The 18,787-nt window shown below is 38.1% G+C and overlaps 1 protein-coding gene across 1 annotated transcript in view; it reads right to left on the reverse strand.

Annotated features, from left to right (window-relative positions):
* Nucleotides 1-18,787, reverse strand: part of itga9 (integrin, alpha 9) — an 86,862-nt gene that overhangs the window by 32,478 nt on the left and 35,597 nt on the right. The window contains exons 15-16 of the mRNA XM_053620637.1: nt 16,407-16,567; nt 165-317 (exon numbers count right to left, since the gene is read on the reverse strand). Of these exons, the coding sequence (XP_053476612.1) occupies nt 165-317; nt 16,407-16,567 (314 nt within the window). The remainder of the gene's footprint in view (nt 1-164; nt 318-16,406; nt 16,568-18,787) is intronic.

Genomic DNA, 18,787 nt, shown 5'->3' on the forward strand with positions numbered 1-18,787 from the left:
CTACAGGGTATAACATATGGGCTAACAAAAGTGTGGCCATTAAGATGAGCTTTGCTCAAATAAAGCCATCAGTCCTTCGCATAATCATGCTGCAAAGGTTAAAAACAAATGGAAGTGGGGAGCAGTTTACCATGATTTCTTTTGGATGGTCAACGCTATCTAACCTCATTCCTTTGTGCAATCTTCTCTCCTTTCCTCCAGCGTAGTACAGGAGAGAGTGAAGCAAGCTCACGCCCACGGTCTACATCCAGTACATGCTTGCCCAGACTGTACGATGCCTCAAATGTGATGGCTGCAAACACATCCTTCACTTCTTTCTGTGGAAATGCAATTACAGAGGTTTAAATGGTACACTTGTTCCTAATGGCACATGCATGAATCAATCAACTGGAATTTCCATTTAAGCAAACCTCTAACAAATCGTAACCTTCATATTTTTTCTTAATTCTCAGAGAAACCAGCTATTTCATTAAATTCATCACGTATTTCAGCATGCCGTAAAAGCCAAGCAGTGGCAGGTGAAATGTATGCCATGAGTTGGAAGAACATAGTCATAATGCACCTTTCAGCATTATCCTGGCAGTATAACCTGGATCCAGAACAGTAGAGTTTCCTTTTGGCACACAACTTGGAAGCACTTAAGCAAAATGCTGAATATGATTAAAACCCCATGATAGTTTAAAGATATCACTGAAACATGGATAAAGTAAGCCTTTAGTGCTTCATCTTTCCTATGGCCGATAAACATCACTCAACTCTTTAAAGGGCTTGGTTTTCATCATTTCATTGTCTTTGGCCACACAGAGGAAACAAAAGCAAACTGCCCTGTTAGCAGCTCTGTGCCTACCAACTTCATATCACTGATGTCTGATAATGCATACTCTGCAAACCCTTTGTAGAAATACAGGTCAGGTTGCTGCTATACCTCTCCCATCCTCCATCTCTCTTTGCTCTGTTTGTTTTATCTGTTGCTTTTCCTATGGCTTCCCACCCATCATTTCCTCAGCAGAGTTAAATTACTGCATCAGGGTACACTGGACCTAGAATGCTCCCTACTTCCAATCATTTATTGAGGGTAAAATAAAATTTTACAAAAAGATAAATAAATAAAAATGACAAGATGTTGTAAATCAATATAAATATATTTTAGGGGAAAAAAAAGTTTTGCTGATTTGTACACATTCCAAATTGGATGTGCAGTAAAAACTATATATATGGAAAGAGTGAAAAATATATATATGGAGATGTGTGAAAATGGAGGCACTCTGCATAAAATGGCTGTAACTCCTAAATGGTTAAGGTAATATTTTGTTAAATGCCTTTAAAATCTGAAAGTCTACACTTCAATCCCATCCTGACTGCTTCATTTCAAATCCACTGTGGTGGTGTACAGAGACATAATTACCAAAATTGTGTCACTGTCCAAATACTTATGCACGTGACTGTATATATCAGAAAGAATGGGCAGGGGGAGGTGAGTGCGAGTCAAAAGGTGAGCAAAGGTTTATTCGAGAACGTATTATGGAATATCTGGATGTTTTCATGAGCCTAAAGGTACTTGGCAATATGAAATGGAAATGCAAAATTTGGAAATAATATATTTGCATAAACAGTTAAGTAATCACTTAATTAGTTTAAAGACTTTGGAAATATGGAAATATACTTGGAAATATACATGATCTTTCCAAAAGTTTGTGGACACCTGACAGTCACACCCAAATGTGCTTGCTGAACAGCCTGTTCCAAATAAATGGCCATTAATATGGAGTTGTTCCTCCCTTTGCTACTGTAACAGCCTCCACTTCTGGGAAGGCTTTCCACTAGATTTTGGAGTGTGGCTGTAGGGACTTCACCATTCAGCCACAAGAGCATCTGTGAGGCTGGGCACTGATGTCGGGTGAGAAGGCCTGGCATGTAGTCAGAGTTTCAGTTTATCCCAAAGGTGTTCAGTGCAGTTGAGGTCAGGGCTCTCATTTTCTTCCACATCATCCATGTCTAAAACATGTCTTCATAAACCTCACTTTGTGCACAGGGACACTGCCATGCTGAAACAGGCTTGGGCTCCTTAGCTCCTGTGAAAGGAAGTCTTAATGCTATAACAAACAAACACATTCTACACAATTGTGTGTTTCCAAATTTGTGGCAACATTTTATGGAAGGCTCACGTATGGGTGTGATAGTCAGGTGTCCACGTACCTTTGGCCATATAATGTAACTGAAGAAATGGTAGTAGATGACCAAAAGTAAATATAGGAAGCACACTAGAGAGCCAAGTTTGATAAATTAATCTAAACTCTAAGTAAAGGTAAAGCCCATTCCATATTTCACCTCGTTTAATTGCAGAGACAGTGTTGCAGCAATAAAATGAACAATGTAATGTTTAGAGTACATGAGCTTACGGTTTACAGAGATAAATAGCCTTCTAGTTCCAGTAACAATTAAAGAAAACTGCATATATGGGCCTAGTGAACTGTCCTGCCAATGACCCCCTGCCCTGGAGACCACTTAAGATTAGGACGTCAACATCCAGACATCGGCACAGGGTTCTGGCAGTCTGTCTGCCATTTTCAGTGGGCCACATGAGAATAGAAAGGCATGAAGGATCCTTTGTTGGCCAATAAAATTGGCCACATACAAGCTTAAATTGCAAAAATAAACATTCCAAAAATAATCACTAGAAGATAAACTACACAGACATGCAAAGAAATCAAAGCTGACCTCCAGTCAGACTTTAACCTCTAGTCACATTTATGTGGACATTTCCCTCTGCCCCTGTAAAAAAAATGTTACAAATCTGAGAATGCCACTAAGAAATAACTTCATTTACTTCTCATGACAGTATAAAATATGTCATATTAGCACTTAACACTTCATCACCATAACCTTCCTTCCTTTAGAACCCCTATAGAGGGGAACCCAATCTATCTGAGCATCTGTAGAGCGCCCAGTGTTAAAAGCTTCTCTTTTTTTATTGGAACAAACCCCCCAAAAACTGTTCCTTATGTACCACATAGCAAGCGCAAGCCAATCAGGTCTGTAACCAGAGTGTGCTCTGATTACTCCAATGGTTTCCATTTTAAATAGCAAAAGCTATTTCTCTGAGTGCATGCAGGTTTTTTTCTGCATGAATGCTATGCAGGACATAATATCTAGCCTTTTTATGACTTAAGATCAAGACTTAAACAGGAGACCATGTTCTACTTAACGGCCGTGGATTTAAACAAATTTACACTTAACATTTACAAGTGAGAACATTTGATTAACAATAAATGGCTACTGTAAATATATCCACTATATGCATCTTCATTTCATGTGCAATTACACTCTTTCATGTGCGATAACTCATCAGAAAAAATGTACTGATGTATAGTAAGTTGTAGTGTTTTATTGTTTATGTTTAGTACCTATTTCTTGCTCCGTTAATTTTATTGCTCCGCTTATATTATATTTAGTGTTTTTATTCTTTGCTGTTGTTACTGGGACCTCAGTACTTAGTTTCGTTCCTTTCACGTAGCCCGTGTTTTGGAATGACAATAAACTTCCTTGAATCCTTCTTCTGACAGCACTGCTAATTTGTATATGCTCTAAATCATGGTAAGAGTACAACAAATGCATTCATTCCCATTTTTATTTGGGCATATCATTCTCATCCAAAGATCATTAATGGAAACCTCCACCTCGAAACACATTAAATATGTGGTGTTAATTTGTTGTCTTGTGCTGTATTTTCATTAATCCTGTGAGAAGTTAGCAGTCATAGGAGGACAGTGCCAGCACCAGAGCAGCTTCAATGGTATTTAATAGAGAAAAATATTGAACAATCTCAAACATAAAGGATAACAGTTAGGTTTTGCTGTTAGTGGGAAAAAAAAAAAAAAAAAAAAAAGAGAAAGAGCTTCTTTTCAATGTCATATTAATGAGAAATCCAGCTTGGAATTATAGGAGGAGACAGCAATTGTTGGACAATTGTTCCAGAATGTAATGCAGCTATACCACACAGTTGCACTGAGTTACACTGGCTTGATGTCAAGCACAATATCTTTGACAGCGGTTATTAGCATGAAAGTGAAATCTCGGGAACCTGATCAGTGTGAGCCAAGTGTACAGATGAGGAGGTGAGTGAGTTAAACCAAATTCTCCATTTTTAAAGTGCTGCTGCATCGCTCTATTTAGGTAAAGCAGGGGCTAATTCCCACTGGCGTGAATATTAACAGGTAGTCAAATGGCATTGTGGGTACTGTAGGAAACCAAAGTGAAAATAGACCAACATATGTTGACGAAAAAAGTGTAAACTAAAAAAATATCAACTCAGAACTTCAGTACAAAATAAATCTATGTTGCCGTTTAATATCACAAAATTAACATGTTGTTCAGGGTCGATTGTTCCTTTAAAGGCAACCTCATGCTGTTAAACAAAAGGCCAATGAAATATAAAAGAGCTGATAGGATGGCAAATAAGACAGCATGTAAAGTCACCCTAAATATTATACACAAGGAGTTTGAGTAACTTTATACAAAATCTCTTAAGTCATCCTTAAAATTTGGCAACTTTAGTGTGTGAAGTGTGGATCATATGTAGAAAAAAAACAAGCATGCTACCTAGCTGAAAAATGTTATGTTATTTAACTAAGTAGTTTGTTACAATTAATGACTGAGATATGGATAATGTAATTCAAAAATAAAACTATTATTCTGACCCTTTTACTAATAGCCATTAGTAGCCATTAGCCATTGCTCTCTGGGTGAGAGACTCTTTCTACCCTGTAAGTCAGTTCTGCTGATCTGTGACACAACATTAAGGTAGAAAAGATAAGGAGGTTCAACTCCATGTATTTTGGAGGAAGCATGTGTTTGCCACAGATAGCTGGCAGCTGTCATGTAATAGGGGAGAGTTAGTTAGTTAGGGCACTGGCAAGACCAAATTGAGGAGGAAACAGGGGAACAAATCTGACACTAATACTTTAGTATTAATAGGGTTATATGCAAAATATTGCTTGAGTGGGGTGCACAAAGGGGTGGCTGCACGAAGCATTTCCAAATCATATAATAATAACATTCCCACCCACCTCTCAGTGTTTCCGGGACCAGGATATAGCTGTTACTCAAGATTTATGAATACAGTCTAGATTTCTTCATGAGGCTAAAGGTATACGCATGTTCCTTTTCCTTTTTAGCAAATTATACGTTTGTGCAACCTATTTTTGCATAATTTATTCTTTAATATAGAAAAAAATACATTCAAATAATAGTAGGCTGATTTTAAAGACCTAGACTTGTCTGGATTGAATGACCCTCCCCGTAAATCTCAGACTATGGTTTTAGAAAGAGAGGGAATGATGTAATGAAATGGCTCTGAGATGGATTATATCACAGCTTGCATACCTTAAATTATGAACTACGCTCTGCTTTGATCTACTAAAAGTGTTAGTGTAACCAAAAAAACAAAAATGATCACGTTGCAATGGTCACGTTGGAATTTCTTCCTTTATGCTGCCAGTGTGTTTCAGTAAGCAAGGGAGGGAGTCGGGATGACGTAAACCAGGCACACCCAGATCATTGATACAAGGCTGTGTGCTCCATGTTCAGTTGCAACAGGGCTTATGCAATCTGACTCAATGCATTTTGACAGAACAGTTGGATAGTATAGTTGATAAATATTAATATGGCACACTCTCTTACTTTAGCTCATGAGTTTATGTGCGTTTTCGCTCTCTTGAGAACACTGTGACCTTTTTCTCGTCTCCATATCACACTCATGTGTCTTTCTCTCTTAGTTTCTTTTATCTTGCAAAAGCATGCTACCGCCGTACCCACAGCCCTGCCGTTTGTTTACCATGACTGATGAGCACAATGTTGCTGAGGCACATGACTGTCTGATGATTTGTGTCTAACAAATAAGAATAAAAAATATTGTCTGAAACGGAGAGACTTTGCAATCTGACCTTATGCGTGTTTGTATGTGTGTATGTCTGTGTGTGTGTGTCTTATGGCAACTCTCCCAAGCGCTTGAAACAGGATATAGCTGTGGCAGTGTGATGTCGCCTTTTATTCTCATCCTCATCAATTTCATATTTTATATTTTGTACATCATCAAAAGATTTTCTAACAATCGTAAAGCAAACCAGTTATCAATTTAGCCCTTGGTAATGCAATTAATCTGTGACTAGAAAATAACTGTAATGCCTTTTAGCTCTTTGCAATGCTTCACTAAGAACGCTTATAAAACGTTTTAATATACACAGCAAGAATCTGAAGCAAAACATAACCAAACACCACAAACCGTCCTACATGGAAAAAAGCCAAGTGATCCAAGTGAAGCATCAGCATTATTTTAAAAAACGCCTTGAGTAAAACATCCGTGAATATCCCTTTAATACATTTATTAGACAGCAGAACCTGATCTCTTCCTCCCACAGAGAATCTAGCAGAATTGGGAAGTAACCACAAGAAATGACTCCAAGAAACCGTGATGACAAAAACAGCCCATATAGCACAACTACTAATAACATTCAGAGGTCATTCAGGATCTGTAAATAAATTATTATAATGAAAAAAAAAAAAAACTAAATTAATCCCAGGCACATTCCAAAATCAATCTATACTACAGTGTAAAAATAAACACATTTATCAATACAAGATATTTTCTAGTATTTTCATCTTTTGAGGCCTTTCGCATAAAATTTAATTTTACACATGGATCTAACAACAACAGCAGATTTATGACTTGCATATACCTATAATATCATGACAGTAATGCATTATCTCCAGCTCCCAAATCTGAGACTATAGCCAAGAAATTCCAGTCCATCAGGTAATCCTATCTGTGTTTTGGTTTTAGGGAGGAAGGGGGAGGTTTGAACAGCACACTGGTGTAAATTGCTCTCCAAAATACCTAAGCACATCTGAAACTCATAATTAAACACAGATACTCATTCCTTAGCCATTAGCATTTCTGTATACAGAAATGTTTCATTTTCCAAACAAATCAAACTAAAAGCTCTCCAAAAGCTGCGAGTTAAGCCAAGAAGAAGCGCTACACTCCTACGGGCAAACATTCACAGGCCCATAGCAAATTTTAAGCACCAACAGAACAGCTATAATTTTTTCCCATGGGAAAGGGTCACTCAAAGCCCAGCAGTGGATAAGAGAGCACAGGCCGTGTGGTACACAGCATTTTAGCATTGGGGAGGATGATCACACTAATAGGCAGAAAACTCATTCCATCTGTGGTGCTGTCCTTTTTCCTCTCTTAACTCTACCACATTTTCTTCCTCCTGATTCTCATACATTCTCCCATGGTCTTCACAAGCACCGCACATAAAGTGGGGTCCAAACGTCTGAGACCGCATAGAAAAGCTGGGATTAAAAAAAAAACAACAAAAAAAAAACTCTGTAAACGAAAAGAACATTTTAGAATGTTTTACAATCTAAAACAAAAGAAAGAAATCTGCAACATGTTGACGATGTAATATTCAAGATGCTGCACAATTTCTAGGTCAGTATTTAAATTCTAAACAAATCTGTGATATTGTACAAAAGGTCAGATTTTCTGTGAGCCTTATCCCTTTCACTGAAGCACATGTGTGGAGCGTGTCACGCCATCATTAAAGTGCACGCCATCATTAAAGGCGTGAACTTCCAGTTGAACTTCCAGGCATTGAACTTCCAGTGACCAGTATGAGGGAGTGTGAGAGCGATGACACCAATTTAACACACCTGCTCCCCATTCACACCTGAGACCTTGTAACACTAACAAGTCACATGACACAGGAGAGGGAAAATGGCTAATTGGGCCCAATTTGGACATTTTCACTTAGGGGTGTACTCACTTTTGTTGCCAGCGGTTTAGACATTAATGGCTGTGTATTGAGTTATTTTGAGGGGACAGCAAATTTACACTGTTATACAAGCTGTACACTCACTACTTTACATTGTAGCAAAGTGTCATTTCTTCAGTGTTGTCACATGAAAAGATATAATCAAATATTTACAATAATGTGAGGGGTGTACTCACTTTTGTGAGATACTGTATATAATGGGTTATTAAATGCATCACCTCCACTTGCTCAGTGAGATCAAAAATTTATTTAGATAGGCCTTCTGATTTTCATTCAGATTCTGCTCTGATTTAAGCTTTTATGTGAACATTTTTCTTTCTTATTGGATTATTAATGATTTAGGAAAATGCATGTAGCTAACTGTCGCTACGGTTAAGAGTCTGTCTACAAACATACTTTTGTCACACAAGCCAAAACCTGTTAGCCAAAACCTGGTCCAAGAAACACACAACTTCCATGCACTTAAAAAAACAAACAAGATTACTCCGATTACTCAGAAGACTATTTAATGTAAGAAATGCCTTGATTATAATGGAATCCAACAGCAACCTCCTTTGATTTGGAAAAATGACAAAACAGCAACCTTTGACTTGCATTATCGAGGTTTGGTTTATATGCACATATTTTCAATTTTCTCTAATGTATCCTAATTAGTGTTCTCTTTTAGTCAGTAACGCTCAAATTCCTCTAATAATAAATACACCCCCAGTTCTACTTGCACAGTGAGCAGGTGGGTCCCCTCAAGTAAAATTAGGGAGATCATTATTATACTAGTCAAAGAAATCCTCCACTCCTCCCATCTCATTTCCTGGATTCTGACTTAGTTCCCTCCATCTTGTATTCTCTGTTCTTTGAGTAGTGTAGTAAAATTTCTTGGTTTGGCTAATCAACAGAGACAGAACACAACCTACAGACTCCAACCAGGAAAACACATTTGAGGAAGGGGGGACTCTGGCTGGGAAATACACATCTGAGGAGGGGGGATTGGGATCGAGTCCTTTTATGGAAGTAATCTTAGTCAGGGTTTAGTGACTGACGGAGGCTGAGGGTGCATGACGTCAACAACTTTTTTTTTCAATATAAAGAGTGTAAGAAGTGTGCCTAAGACAGAAGTCTTCTTTTTAAACAAATGTTCCACCAACTACAAAATTACACCTCCCCATTTCAGATTGGAGGTGTAAATATTTGGAATAAATGAAGAACACACTTGCTGGTCCCCAGTTGCTCAATAAGCTTAAGGGTCCTTTCGAGGCTTGTTTTTCACCACATAGGCATTAATGTTAAATCCATCGAATGTTTTAAAGACTCAATCAGCAGAACATCCTCCTGTTAACTGCAAACGGGAGGATGTCCTATTCATTTTATATCGTTGCACACTTACGAAATACTAAAAAACTGCTGCACGTAGTGGGGTATAAAAGGTACAGAGACTGCATGAAAGGTCATAAAGTTCATTCAACCAAAGTCAACAAAGTGCTTCCTAGTGTGTAAATAGAATTCACTAGATTTAAAAGAGGATATAGATATGAAAATATAATCAGACATATCATAAAATAAAGCATAAAGTATTTAAAAAGCATCTAAAAGCACTATTTAAAAGCATGTGGTGTACATAGAAATATATCCTTTACATAGTGTCAAAGTGTCCTTGGGCAAGACACTGAACCCCAAGTTGCTCCTGTCCAGCTCTGCAGTCATTGGGGTGTGTGTGTGTGTGTGTGTGTGTATAATGTGTGTGTACGTTTGAACCCTCTAGTCCAGTGGTCACCAACTCTCTTCCTTGAGATCTACCTTCCTGCAGGTTTCATCTCCAACCAAAATCTAACACACCTGTTTTAGCTGATCATGAACTTCTTAAGGCATTGATTAGAAGGTCAGGTGGGCACGATTATGGTTGGAGCTAAAGTCTTTAGGAAGGACAATCTCCAGAAACAGGGTTGATGACAACTGTTCTAGTCAGAAGCCTGATACACCTACAAGTAAAATAGAAAGCTGAGCTTCTAGGATACTAGATACAATTACACAACAAGCAGGGTAGAGACCAGGCTTAATCACTGAACTGAATGACTGTATAGTAGCAATACAGAAACAAGCAGGTGGAAAACACTATATCCTCTGACCTTTAAATACAAGCTTGTGTGGTTCCCATTGCCAAAAATGTTTCCCTGTTTGTATTTTTTATTTCTAGATAAATATGTATGTAAACAACATTGCCCAACATCATTATGGACATTAATGAATGATCCATGATGACAGAACATTTGTCTGGAACTACATGTGCTCATTTTGGACTAGAGTTTTCCACGGTATTCGCTATGGGTAGGGCTGTGCACATTTCAGTATTTTTTCCATCGTAGGGTTTTATAAATAGGTGCTGGAGTGGCAAGCATGCTTAATGGGAGACAGCTGGATATGATTACCTTCGTGCTATGTAGATTTATTGTATCAGCTTTCTTGGCCTGGGGTAAATGAAACCAGTGGAATGGCATTGAGGGAACGGCAGTGTCATGTGGAACTGAAGCAGGGGCAAACACAAAGCTGACTGGTGGCAGGCAGTCTAGCACTCTCTCTTAATGAGCCAGAACCCTGCATAGTATCATAACAGTAGTATGAGAGAGGGGTGTGTGTGTGTGAGCGTGTGTGCGCGCATGCATGTCAGCCAAAGCTGCTTTCTATGGCAGCATCTTACCTGCCTTTAATCAAATTCAAATGCTAATTTAGCAAATTCATTATGCACATGTGACTGTGCATAATCGGACACATAGTTCAAATTCAATTGTAAAACGCGTAATTACGCCTGCATTTTTGTGCACAACTGTAGTAAAAATAGCTACGTGTCAATGTCTGAACTGGTCTGATTCTGCCACAACAACAATATGCTTCTTTACATATTGCATTTTATCATCCTTATTCCACAAATCCAAAAAAGAAAAAATGCTTTTGCAATCCCATTTGTACTTGCATGTAGAAGGAATTTTTACAAGTATTTATATATTCATGTATTTCTATTTGTATTGTGTATATAATGTCTACAAGTCTATTAAACACAAAATTAAACCCTCAACCAAGCCCATGAGTTTTTCCCGTACGTTTTTTCCTTATATGAAAAGTACATGAAAAGCATCTATCGGTTTAATAATTGTTATGTTTTACTCAGCTGCGTTTATACAGAGGCCCACCACTGGCTCACCTTGAATTTAACTGTCTTCAAAATACATGGAACATTTCCTGTTCCTGTGAAAGGAAGTCACTTTGCGTAACAGACACTGCAAAACAGGAAATTAAACTGTCCTTTGCACCTGATGAAACAAATGGAGTTTTTCTTTCTCAGTTTTGGTTGATGGTGGGCTTGGGAATAGTAAATAAATACTTCTAAAATGTGCCCAGTGACATGGGGTGACTAGAGCAGTGATTTCTGACATGTGTCCTGAACATTTTACTGTTTTCTTTTCTCTGGAAGAAAAAAAAAACATTTCAGACTCGGGAAGGACTTAATTGGCTGATGAGTCAGATTAACCTCATACTCATAGTTATACACGCATTCGTACATGTATCCTCTCACAATTTCTAAAATTGCAATGTTCCATATTATTAGATTTTTCTTTCACGTGCAAGTGCTCAAAATATTAAGCTAAAAATAACCAAGCAAGAAACATCTGGAGAGCTGATATGCTATTCCATAGCCTCTGCCAACAGAAACATGTTCTGATGACCAGCATGAAACAGTTACATAATGCCTCAATAATTCTCAAGAATGAAAATTACAACTGGGGTTTTTATTCGTAACTTGTGAGAACGTTGTAGCATTAATGTTGTAGCTTTAAGGTTCTGCTGGCTGAACTGCTGGAGTAATGGTGAAAACACTGCCCATTAATTCTCAATTAACTTTGCACAACTGTAAATCAAACCAAAAGCAAGGGTCTCTGTAACGACGTACCACCAAAAGAGTCGGAAATATACTTGCTAATTCTATATACTGTATCTGCCTTTATTACTAAGAGTACAGTAGGAATAATATACAAACCCATGGAAATGCTTGCTCATATTAATACCATGTTATCATGACAACGGATTAAAAAAATAATAATAATAAATCTACATATGTACTTATAGTGAGAAATTTCTGAACAACTTATAAATAGTAAATTTTCTTGATGATAAAGACAGCAATAATATGCCTGTCATGACAGCATCATGATATTTCAATAAACCATTGAAAATATCTGTGAATACCAAAGTTAATTTCTCTACAGATCACAATCTCGTGAGTCCACATTCTACCAGACAAAAAATGTTTTTTTTAAGAACTGAGATGGTGTTATTCGCACACCGTCTTTCCCCTCTGCTAATACCACTGTGTATAGTGTAGCACTCACACACTCAGAGACTAGATCGAGTGTACTGGGCCTCGAAACCACTCTTTCATCATCAGGAAGTCAACAAAGTGGTCCACATGACACAATACAAACTCCATGAGGCTAGTGGAGGATTACTCATAGTAGTGGGATTCAGTGCTTACAATTATATTTTTAAAAAAAAAAAAAAAAACCAGGAGGGAGTGTGTGTATGTCTGTACAATGCTCTCACTGAGAAGCCTGCAAAGCACCAGCTGGTTTCCATTAGCATTATTCAGCTAGTGAAAAGGAGGGGGGTAGTGCTTCATCTGGGCAGACTGTATGAGGGGATTCGTCAGGCAGATCTGGCTCCTGAGACATTTGGTGAATGGAGCCTCATGACAAGGATTTAGATTCTTCTGAACTGCACAAACCTACCTTAAACAGGAAGTTGCTGTAGAGTATGTGCGTTTTCCTGTCAGCTAGCTGATGCAATCATATTTGCTGAAGCACATATTCACTGAAAGTACTTACTTCTGTCTGCATCCTCTTCTAAAAATTTTTAATCTTTTATACAGTGGTGTCGTCTCTCCCAGGAACTTCCTGTCTAATACACCGCATGCGTGAGGCAACTCAGCTGTCTAGACTAAACTCTAATTGTAAGGAGGAAAAACATGCATATTATTATAGACACAGAACCAGCACAATAAACACTATAATCTAAAACCAACAATAAGCAGGTCCAGGTTGACCAGTCTAAGCAGTGCTAAGACACCTCACAACCACAGACACTTGTCTTAGTCAAACTTCAAACACTGCTATGCTGCCAATAAACATACAGTAACAAGAAAATAAATAAACGCTTACATGGAAGACCATCTCTCCTTGAAATGCAACAGTATGAAATACAACTCTGCAAATACTGCAAGAGAAAACATCATGACATGATGTTTCGAACAGATTTACACTATTGGTGTAGTCCAACACCTGAATCAAGACAGATGTTGAGGTATTTCTATACATACAGAACGCTAGACAAATCCCACATGACAGGTGAGTCGTCCCAGATAAACAGCTCTCTTAACTTTAGGACAAGCATGTTTATCTTCTCAGCTACATTACAGATCACCCACAGAGATGCCATTGCTGTACAACAGACTAGATGGCAAGAGCACCCTATAGTTTACGGGAAATTAACATTTACCTCCCCAGTGAAACAGTCACACATTAGTTAGTCTAGAAAAAAAAGGATTCATATTCATTTATATCCCTAGAGAAGCAAACACATCAGCACACAACAGTGGTAAAAACTCCATGCAGAACACATAAGCAGTCACGAGAGTGTGATCTGTAAGCAAACTTGACATATTATCAACAACAAAATGCTGAGTGAATATAATCCAAAAACAGGATTACAAATAATACAACTATTCCCTTAAGATTAGTGTTTCCAAACTGGTGCATGTTATTGGTATAACCGAATATTAACACAGCATTCACACTGAACAGAGTATGTGTTCTGAGAGAATACAAAATACTGACACAAACATGGAGACTATGTGTTTGCAGTTGAACAAAAAAAGTTGAGGATTTTTGCTTTTTATAAGGTGCCTGTGATCAGGGTTGCCAGGTTTCCACAAAACAACATCTGAAAAAACTGCACAAAAAGACCAGCCCAAAAAGCCTGTGTTCTGGACGAAGGATACACATTTTTCTTTGCATGGGAAATGAGTTAACAATGTTGCACACGCATTTTTATTTATTTAGCTATAGAGCCGCTGCTCCATGTAACACACATAGACCACATGTTTTATTTTGCTGGGGTCTCCAAAAACTATTAATTTAATTACCTTTAAAAGTCTTAACTTGTATTTTTATATATATTATATATCTCTTCTTAAATGATCTCCATCATTATTTTAAAAATAAATAAATAAATAAAAACTTCCGGGAAAGTCATGTGACCATTATGCTGAAACGCTGCTTCAAAGACCTCAGTTTGACTCACAGCAGCACTGTGTTTCAGCTTCTGAGTAGATTCTGATGGCATGTCCAGCAATCTTTTCTGATCTTTCTGGAATGAAACCCCAAAACTAGTAAATCTGCTGAAATACTACTAGATGGTAGTAGATTTGTTGTCAACTACTGTATAAACAACAGTTCCCAGATTTGGGAAAGACATCATTGTTTTGAAACATAGTTAGCGTTCTTACTTAGTCACATTAGATAGAAGATAAAAAGCTTGCCAGAAAGTTCCACAGAGCATGTGGTTCAGGAGTTATGTTCTGCAAGTTGCTATTTGTTTGTCATAATTCCCAGCAGGCCTGTTCTATTCAGTGTTTTTCTGTGTTTCTGGGCATAGTTGTCCACATAATGTCCAAAAAACAAACAAACTGCTGGTCAAGACCATACCCCTTCCATTTTACATCTGAACATGAAAACAAATATGAATATGTGGAGCCCTAAACAAATACAAATACAGATACAGATAGTTGCATTGTGTCACACCCTTCCTGTTATTCAGTTTAGGTGTGTTGGGAGCTTAAATAGAGGATGTATGACTCTGTAGCCTGACTCTGTAGACCAGTTAATATAACACTGCTTTAGAAAATACAAACTCATTTGTCTGATAGTGTTTGTTTTTTCATGCATCATTTGACAGATGGAAAAAAATCGCCAACTCGTGGCCAAGCCCTTCCTTCCAGTAGCTCACAAGTAAAAGAAGACCTGTGGTGCTGCGTAAAACAGTGGCAGGGGTTTTACAGGCTTTCTGAAGGACTGCTTACTAAAGCTGCTTCTCAGAGAAGACCCTGAGAACACCGAGGCTTCAAACAGTGAATTTACACCCTGACGGCAGATAGTGTGCTTGTAAAGAAAACTGTATAACGTGTAGGCCTATTTATAGTGGAATTCTACAACAATTAGGCCACATAAATTTAGACAGTGTTATAGTTATTTGTGGTGTGTATGTATGTATGTATGATATATATATATATTAGGAACACCCGTACATCTGCACATTCAATCTAATCAGCCAATCATGAGGCAGCTGCACAATGCAAAAAAATCAAGAGGATACAGATCAAGAGCTTCAGTTAATGTTCAAATGAACCATCAGAATGGTGAAAAACCAGAGATCGGAGGAGAATGACCAAACTAGTTTGAGCTCATAGGACATCTACAGTAACTCAAATAAGCACACATGAAACCTGATCAGGTTCAGCAGCAGAAACGCCAGATCAGGTTCCACTCTTCTAAGCCAAGAATAAGAATCTGCGGCTATCATGGGCACAGACTCACTAAAACTGGACAGTTGATGACTGTAAAATGACCAGGTGATTTTTTTTTCTAAGCTTGCTGTTGTAGCTCATCCACTGCAAGCTTTGATGTTTTGTGCATGTTGAATTGCGTTTCTGCTCACCACGGTTGTAAAGAGTGATTGTGTGAGTTACTATATCCTTCCTGGCAGCTCAAACCAATCTGGCTGTTTATCTCTGACCTTTCTTATCAACAACGCATTTCCACCCACAGAACTGTCACTTATTCTGTGTTATTTTTTGTTTTTTGCACCATTCTGTGTAAACTCTAGAGACAGTTGTGTGTGAAAATCCCAGGAGATTGGCAGTTTCTGAAATACTCAAACCAGCTCATCTGTTACCTACATCCATGCCACGATCAAAGTCACAGAGATCGCACTTTTCCCCATTCTGATATTTAATGTGAACATTAACTGAAGCTCTTGACCTGTATCTGCATGACTTTATGTACTGTATCTTTGAAATACTTGCATGAATTTCAGAATATCTTTTACATGGGAAACTGAACGTAATGTGTTTATAAAATGTATTCATGGTGCATACTTAGACACTGCTTTAAATGGTTAAAAGTATATCACATTCACTTTCTTTAGTGAAAAACATGTTAAGGGTACAATGGATGCAAAGAAGTGCCTGATCAACCTGATCTATTTAAAAAAAAAATTTAATAGCTACAAATGACTTAACAGAACATTTTTAATTGCACAGTGAATTGAAGCCAGATTACAGAGGGTATTGAGCTCCTGGGAAAAGTTTAGAGTGAATGAAATGACAGCTTACACAGACATACTGTGACACTGTTGATTTATGAAGCAATAAGCTGGTGTTATTTGGGAAGGTACACACTACATCAGGTGCACTCACCACTGGGACACACCATGTTAAAGACAATAGGGGTTCCTCTAAAATGGACCTACCCGTACATAGGCCGTGTAGTGATGGCACTCCTGCTGGTTGATGCTAAGGCTGAAGTTTTGACTCACAGTACCAGTCTGTTCTCCACCATGAGTGAAATAGACCCGTGAAGACAGGCCTTTATATCGCTTATCTGCATCCGCTGTTAGATTGTACAGCAGCTCTGAGGGGGAAACACAAGTTACCAATGTGCTGTACTTTTAGCATTTAAACAATATTATACAAATAACAAGCATTTAAGTGTAGTGCAGTTCTCCATAATGTGCACTAAAAGGCTACATAAACTGTCTGTCCCACACTGATAGTCATCAGAACAACACAACACATCCTGGGAATTCAATCAGTGAAACCGTTTCCATACATTTTCTGTTTGAAAAGGGCTGAAACGCATGAACTCACACATAAGCCCTTCAGTGCTGGTCTTTTTTTTTTTTTTTCCTTCAAAGAACCAGTGAGTAAAAGTCATTACTCAGGGTGTTACTCTACTGAAACTGGTTTGGATGGAGTCCACACTAACACACACCCTCTCTGTTGGACCTGTGCAAGGGTCTCTGTCTCTGTCATCGTCCAGCTGTGATGGAGCCATGACCTCACTCAGACATCGGAAGGGAGTGTTTCAGAGGGTAGTTATACAGAGAAGAGGTGAGCTAGCACTTTCCAGTACTAATGCCAAGCAGCGGAAACAGAAGAGCCCTTATTCTTTCCTCACCTGGGAACAGCCAAACTGCAGAACACCCATTTTATATATCCTGCATCCCTCACATGGTTATACCTACCGAGTGAGTACTGATTACACCGACTGTGTGAACGCAAAGTCATAGACACTTTCTATACTGAATAGCTAACAGTGCGAAAACAGTTGTGCATGAACCAAGTCACTAGTCGGAGAAGCAGCAAAACAGAGGGCATTTCTCAAGACAGAACTGTTTAGACAATTAAATACATTCCACGTGAGAGCATGTCAGTCACTGCAGATTATGATGTTCAATACCAGTAATGATCTTTAAACTATGTGCTACCAATGAGAGATATTATTACTACAATAATAATATGAGACGTGTGTATGTCAACAGTACACAAGCGATACCCACAGACCACCATATTGAGCGCAGCACGTGCTGACAGTTAATTGTACACACAATTTTAACGAAGCCACAAGGTACTAAATCAAGGCCATGAAATTGCAATGTGTGTGGGATGTAGGCTATTTTTATATGCTTTTAATTTGCTACTTTGAGATACTGAATTAATAAAATAATGGCAACATTTTTTGTTAATGTACTAACCTTCATAATTTTACCATAAGAAATTCAGCTCACAAGATAAGAAATTATCTGTCACCTTCAATGTCATATTTATATATATATATATATATATATATATATATATATATATATATATATATATATATACTCACACACATACACACATACATATATATATATACACACACACAGTGGGGAAAATAAGTATTGGACGTGCAACATTTTTTTTCAGTAAATATATTTCCAAAGAGGCTATTCACATGAAATTTTCACCAGACATCAGTATTAACTCAAGAAATCCGGGAATATGAAGAATTCACAACATTAAAGTCTATAAATGAAGTTATGTGTAATAAAGTGGAATTACAATATCGAACACGCCTTTGTTTGTAATGACAGCTTCAAGACGCTTCCTGTATGAAGAAATTTATCGGCCGCAGTATTCAGGTGTGATTTTGGCTTATTCTTCTAAACATATTGTCTTTAAATCTTGTTCAATTGGATTCAAGTAAGGTGATTGACTGGGCCATTCTAACACCTTGACTTTATTTTCTCTGAAACCAATTGAGAGTTTCCTTTGCTGTATGCTTTGGATCGTTGTCCTGCTGGAAGGTCCACCCACGTCTCGTCTTCATCATCCTGGTGGATGGCAGCAGATTCTTCTCAAGAATCTCCCGGTAAAGGGTTCCATTCATTGTTCCTTCAATTATATGAAGTCTGCCAGTACCATGCGATGAAAAACAGCCCCACACCATGATGCTTCCACCTCCAAACTTCACTGTTGGTATAGTGTTTTAAGGGTGATGTGCAGTGCCATTTCTTCTCCAAACATGGTGTGTAGTATGACTGCCAAAAAGTTCAATTTTGCTCTCGTCTGACCAGACTACACTCTCCCAGTATTTCATAGACTTGTTCCAATGAATTGTAGCAAAATTTAAATGAGCTTGCGGGGTGAGCGTGAGCATTGGAGTGCATTGCCTCTTGTTTTCTCTGTGATGATGGCACCTGCTACCTCCAAGTGTTTCTGGAGCTCTTTCTGAGTGGTCCTTGGCTCATGGGCTACTCTTCTGACTATTCTTCTGACTTCCTGGTCAGAAATCTTGCAAGGAGCTCCTGTG

Source organism: Ictalurus furcatus, chromosome 3 (assembly GCF_023375685.1).
Source record: "Ictalurus furcatus strain D&B chromosome 3, Billie_1.0, whole genome shotgun sequence".
In the NCBI taxonomy this organism is placed as follows: Eukaryota; Metazoa; Chordata; class Actinopteri; order Siluriformes; family Ictaluridae; genus Ictalurus; species Ictalurus furcatus.